The sequence below is a fragment of the Merops nubicus genome, unplaced genomic scaffold (assembly GCF_000691845.1).
Source record: "Merops nubicus isolate BGI_N331 unplaced genomic scaffold, ASM69184v1 scaffold2851, whole genome shotgun sequence".
Lineage (NCBI taxonomy): Eukaryota > Metazoa > Chordata > Aves > Coraciiformes > Meropidae > Merops > Merops nubicus.
The window spans coordinates 1-6,274 of NW_008587409.1; the positions used below are offsets into that span (position 1 = coordinate 1).

The 6,274-nt window shown below is 55.5% G+C and overlaps 1 protein-coding gene across 1 annotated transcript; it reads left to right on the plus strand.

Moving 5' to 3' along the window:
- Positions 1-272: 272 nt before the first annotated feature.
- Positions 273-3,911, plus strand: LOC103781185 (alpha-tectorin-like; the record flags this gene model as incomplete). Its single annotated transcript, XM_008948886.1, has 8 exons — positions 273-475; positions 739-902; positions 1,028-1,276; positions 1,758-1,920; positions 2,208-2,295; positions 2,947-3,063; positions 3,396-3,486; positions 3,862-3,911. Coding segments are annotated over 8 exons (1,125 nt in total), but the record flags the coding sequence as incomplete, so codon positions are not given.
- Positions 3,912-6,274: the final 2,363 nt, after the last annotated feature.

Here is a 6,274-nt window from a genome sequence, read left to right on the forward strand (position 1 = left end):
AGTGAGTCCTCCGGGGCAGCACCGGGTGGCGTGGGCTTGAATTGGGCCATGGCACAGTAGGGCTTTGGGAAGTGAGGTGCCGTGAGCCAGGACCTCTGACCAGATGGGGTTTTGCCACCGTGCGGGAGCGGATTTTCTGGAGCACGCATCCTGGGCTTCTGTAGACAATCCCAGCCTGTTTCTGGTGGTGGGGAGGAGGGCTGGGCTGACCAGTGGCTTAGGCTTGCAGTACCATTTGTGATGATCTGAGGCTGTCTTGTCTTCTGCTCTAGCCACCCATGACATCATTGATGCGGAAGTGACCTGCAAAGCTGCCCAAATGGAGGTGTCCATTTCAAAGTGTAAGCTGTTCCAGCTAGGCTTTGAGCGTGAGGGGGTGCGGGTCAACGACCGCCACTGTCCCGGCATCGAGGGGGAGGACTTCATCTCTTTCCAGATCAACAACACCAAAGGCAACTGTGGCAACTTGGTGCAGGTGAGTCACAGGGCACGTGGGACTCGAGTGGAGGTGCGCGATGCTCAGGAGATGCTTTCCTGGGATGGGGCCCGCAGAAAGCAGAGGCTTGCAGATTAAGGGTGTTGCTGAGCAGTTCCTAGCCTTGCTGTATTGAACCCTTTCCAGCCAGAGGTGGTGGCTGGGTAGCAGGACCTTTGGTGTCACATAGCTTGTAGGGTCAAAGTGTTCATTAGGAGCAAGAGAGTGCCTGTCTTGAGCAATGCCCCACGTTCCTTCTGCAGTCAAACAGCACACACATCGTGTACAAAAACACGGTGTGGATCGAGAGCGCGAACAACACGGGCAACATCATCACCCGGGACAGGACCATCAACGTGGAGTTCTCCTGCGCCTATGAGCTGGACATCAAGATCTCCCTGGATTCGGTCGTGCGGCCGATGCTCAGGTAGGGTCAACTCTGTGGCCTCTCTTGTCACACAGGTACAGGAGCAAGGGTCCAAAATGAAGTGCTGAGTCGGAGTTGCATAGTCTGTCCTCCATCTGAAGTGACATTTTTTCTGTGGGTGCTAGCGTGATTAACCTGACGGTGCCGACCCAGGAAGGGAGCTTCACGACCAAGATGGCCCTGTACAAGAACTCGTCCTACAAGCATCCCTACCGGCAGGGCGAGGTGGTGCTCACCACCCGGGACGTGCTCTACGTGGGGGTCTTTGTCGTCGGGGCCGATTCCAACCACTTGATCCTGATGCTGAACAAGTGCTACGCAACCCCCTCGCGGGACAGCAACGACAAGCTGCGGTACTTCATCATCGAGGGCGGGTGAGTGTGGCCCAGCGTGCCCTCTTGTTTTCTTTTGTGTCTCTTGGAGAAGGTGCTTGAGAGAGCTGTGGTATCTGTAGCGGTGGTGTCAGTTGGAGGTGGGGACTTTTTAGTCAGTGAGATGGCTAAGCAAGATCTAGAAAGGATAAGGGGGGAACAGGCCAACTTGTGTCTGTGGCCTTCCTCATCTCGCTGATGCTGTGCGTGTCAGGGTATCCGTAGGAGACGGGGGCATGTGGATTATGGTGGCGGCGTGTTGGGAAGCAGGAGTACAGTGAAGTTGGAAGTGCCAGAGAGAGGTTGTTTTACTGAGGTGGGGTATGATGCCCTTGTCTAGAGGAGGCTGGCACGATGAAGATCTAAGGGTGCTGCCGTGGGACTTGGTGTGAGGGGCCTTATGGGGACAGGGCCAAGCGGTGTCCCTCAAGGGTGTTTGTGGGAGGTCTGGTCAGGTCAGGTCAAGCATCAGGGCTTCGTGCAGGTGCCAAAACATGAAGGACAACACCATTGGCATAGAGGAGAACGGGGTGTCGTTGACCTGCCGCTTCCACGTCACCGTCTTCAAGTTCATCGGGGATTACGACGAGGTTCACCTGCACTGCGCCGTCTCGCTCTGCGACTCGGAGAAATACTCCTGCAAAATAGTGAGTGGGGCGAGTGCTGAGGGCTGGGTGGCTCGCTTTGTAGGGCTCTGTCTGAGCGTGGCAAGCCAGCCTGACTTGGGGTCAGAGGCACAGCTGGAGTCGTAGCCCTGGGGGCAAGGCCAGGACGGTTGCGTGCCCTCTTTAGGTGCCAGGAGGACAGCCCTGCTGTGCGCGGGTCACCTCGGGGCCCGTGCTCCCTGAAGCTGGTGGCAGGGTCCCTTTGGGAGCCCCAGGAGGGGCCTGGGCAGGGGCTGAGCATGACAGAGGTGGCATTTATCCCTGTGTAGAACTGCCCTCAGCACACAAGGATGGCCAGCACGTTCGCAGAGGAGTCCAAGGAGCAGATCCTCTCGGTGGGGCCTATTAGAAGGAAGCGTAAGTGTGCACAGCCTACACAGGGGTTTGTCCCATCAGGGTTGAGCCCAGTGACGTGCTACAGGGCAGTGCCTGGGTGTGGCAGGTTCTTGGGGAACCAGGGAAAGGGAGTGTGAGAAGGTCTCCTGTGGAGAGAGGCTGGTCCTTTAAGCAGGAATTGGGGCAAGTGCAAGAGAACACTTGGCCGGTTCTTGCTGGTGGGAGGTGAGGGCAGAGGGCCTGCAGATGCCGGTTGGATGGGTGCTGGCCTGGGCTGTGTCAGGGGTCTGTGTCAGGGTTCCTAGGGGTGGGTGGCTGGGTGGTTATAGAAGAGATGGTGCAATGGCAGAGTGGGTGGTGGGACCCCAAGGTGGTCTGGGGTGCTCTGTTTCTGGCCACATGGCCCTGTAATCCTTTTCATCTTCCTGAAAGGGCCCCTGGAGGGTTGTGAGCAGACTAGGTGCTGCTTTGGGATCACGGGTGACAGTGGGTGCTTAGCTGGGTCCTAGCATTGGCCGCACGCTGCCTGTTACACCAGGGCATCCCTGGCTGCTGATGGGCTTGCTTTTGTGGATCCTGTTGTAGCAGGGAGCGTGGGGCTTGGGCAGCCAAGGATCGGGGCCTTGGGGTCTGAGAGGATCGCTCAGGTGTCTTCCTTTGCTCTGTGTCCAGGCTCAGACTGGTGTGAGGACAACGGAGGCTGTGAGCAGATCTGCACGAGCCAAGTGGACGGACCCCTGTGCAGCTGCGTGACGGGAACACTGCAAGGCGACGGCAAGAGTTGCAGGGGCAAGTACTGGGCACGGTGCAGGGGGAGTTGGGGTGGAGGTTATGCTGGGAGGAAGGTGGAGGTCAGGGAGATGGCTGCGTTCTGTTCCTGGGAGATGAAGGTGCCTGGTGGGCACCTGAGGGTTGTCAGGTCAACGATGGCGCACAGGTGCAAGTGTGACAATGGTGTAGAGTAGAGCCTGTACACCACCTAAGGTCCTTATGGGAGAGGGGAACCTGGGAGAGTGAGGAACTGGTGCGGTTTGCAGGGTGCCCAGGGTATTTTGGGGAGGGACCCGTCTGTTGTGCATGTGCCAGGGCCCCAGCTCACATGAGTGTTCTTGTCTTGGCAGCCTCCAGCTCTTCAGGGGAGTGCCGTGCCCGGGTGACCCTTCTGGTGGCAGCCCAGCTGTGGCTGTGCGCAGCTCTGCGGGACCTGACCTCGTAGGCGCGGCTCTGCCGCCCAGCCAAGTACTGTTCTCGCGTCAGCCTGAGTCTTTCTAGGGTAGGAGACAGCACTCCCACAGTGGCCAAGCTGCCACCGACCCATCCTGCTGTGTGGAGACAGGAGAGGGACTTGACCTGGAGGAGGATTGGATGCGGACCCGGCTGCGAAGGAAGCGTGTAGCAGGCACAGCGACAGCGAGGCAGAGCTGGATATTTGCTGGCATTGATCTGGGACTCGAGGGTTTTTTTGCAGCTTTTGTCTAGGCTTTCCATTGTAGCATGTTCTGTTGGTGGCCCGCACCCCTGTTGCTAGTGGGAGATGGGCTGGAGCACATGCCACCCCCTCACACGGATGGCTGCGGGTCTCCACAGGCCTCGGGAGCTGCTCTCGGTGTCTCCTGAGCACATGGACCTGGCCAGAGGTAGGTGTTGCAGCAAAGGTTGTGGGCCAGAGTGGACCATCTTCATCATGGGACGTTGTGACACCCTGGGATCGTGTCACCGTCTGGCTCTGGAGCAGAGGTGTTGTTGAGGTGTGTGCCTGAGGGCTGAGTTTGTCCCTGGGGGTCTGGGAAGCCTGTTAGTGTGCTGCAGTGGTGACAAGTGGGTCCCAATGTTTGGGAAGAGGCGTTTTCTGGGGGGCAGGAGTGGAAGCCTGACAAGCGAGGGATGGATTTCCTGTCTGTGAGGGCATGGTGCGCCGTGGCACTTTTCCCAGGGTGAGAGTAGGGTTGGGGTCGGGGTGCCTGGTGAGGGAGGGGGCTGTCTGTGCTGGTATCTTGTCTTGTGTTTGTACTCTGTGAAATGGCTGCGTGGGAATAAAGTGTTGTAATCCTTCGTAAGCGGCGTGGTCCTGTGTGCTGGCGGCAAGGAGGCCGGAGCAGGGGTTCCAGGGTGCCAGGGTTTGGGGCTTGCCAGAGCTGAGGGGCGGGGCTGCAGGAAGGAGGTGCGCCTCTGCTTTGTGATCATGTGGCTGAGAGCTTCTGGCTGAGGATTAGGGGGATAGAAAACAAAGGGATGATGTTGGGGATGTCTCCTACCGATGGTACGTGGGTATGTAAGCACCGATGAGGTCGTCTATGGGCGATGAGGAGAAGTGTCTGGATGGGTGGCCTTTGTCCTTGTGGGAGATGGCAGCTTCCTAGATATGAAGTGGGAATATCATACTGCTGTGAGGAGTGGGTCTTGGGAATTCTTGAAGTTCGTAGGAGATGATTTCTTGTCACAAGTGCTGAGTGAGCCAACTAGGAAAGGCACTCCTGTAACCTAGCTGTTGGTGACTAGAGAAGGACTGGGGGGGATGTGATGTGAGGTGGCTGTCTCGGCCACAGTGACAATGCAACGGTTGAGTTTTATAATTGTCAGTGTATAGAGGAAAAAAGGGTAGCCAAGTTGCTGCCCTGGACTTCAGGACAGCAGAAGAAACCTCAAGCTGTTTGGAGAGCTCTTTAGCTGAGTCCTGCACCACTCTGCTTTTAAGTGGTTAGGAGTCCTCAGGTGGCAGTTGGTGTTTAAGAGCTGCCTTACAGAAGCAGGGGAACTGGTAACTCCAGTGTGGCATAAGGCAGAGGAGAGATGAGGAACACCAGCTGGGCTGAATGGGCAACCCCTTGTGGAGCTGCACAGGAAAAGGGAATTGTATCCTCTCTGGAGCTGAGGTCAGGTTTTGCAGGAAGAGGACAAAGCTGTGCTTGGTTCATAGAGGCAAGGAGAAGACACCAAAAGCTAAAGGTCTTTTTTGAGTTGAAACTGGCCAGTGTTGATTGAGATAATGAAAGGGGCTTCTAAAAGTATGTTAATAGCATGAGGAGGTGTAAAGAAAACATTGGACTGATGCTTGTTGAGGATGGTCATCTGCCTCAGAGAGCTGCAGAAAAACCAGAGGCTTCCAGCGTGCGGGTTGCTTCAGTCTTTAATAATGCAGACAGCCTTTGGGCTACCTGGTCCCCTGAGTCAGAGGACTGTGAGTGTGGAAACAGTGATGTGACTTGTCTGAACACTGAGATTATAGGAAGACAAGCTCCTGAGACAGGATGGGATTAATCCCACAGTACTAAAGGAGCTGCTGGATATTATGCCAGGACTCCTCTTGATCTTTTGCCCAAGGTCTCAGAGGTGTGTGTGGGGGGGGGTGTCCCGGCTGACTGGAAGGTAGTCAACATTATCTCAGTGTACAGAAAGGGTGTGAGGCCAAGACTTGGGAGTTTAGCCTCAGATTCTGGAAAAGTCATGCAGAAGTTTATAGTGGACACTGTTGAAAGGCATTTAAAAAGTAATGCAATCATTGCACACAGTCAGCACGGGTCTACAAAGGGAAGGCCCTGTGAGCTAGTTGGAAATCCTTCTTGGGTTAGGTCACCTACCTAGCAGATGAAGAGAAGGTGGTTACTGTAGGTTTTGCAGATAGTACTAAGGGTTTTGATGAAGTCTTTCAGAGCATCCTGCTGGACATGTTGGTCCAGTCGTGGGATGAGGAGGTTCATGGCGTATTGGCTGAAGGATAGAGCCTGAAGGGCTGTAGTGAAGGAGGCTAGATCTGACTGATGCCCAGTAATGTTCCCCAGGGTTCCATTCTAGGACCAGTTCTGGTCATGAAAGTTATTAGTCATGTGGGTGCAGGATATGAATGTACCATCTGTGAGTTAGCTGATGATACTAGACTGAGAGGAGACATTGTCTGTCGTGAGGGAGAAGAGGCCTTATAAGGGGATCTAGATTTTTTTGAGCATTGAAACTGAACAAGTTACAAGGTGAGATTCTGCACAAAGGACAGAGTAGTGATGGG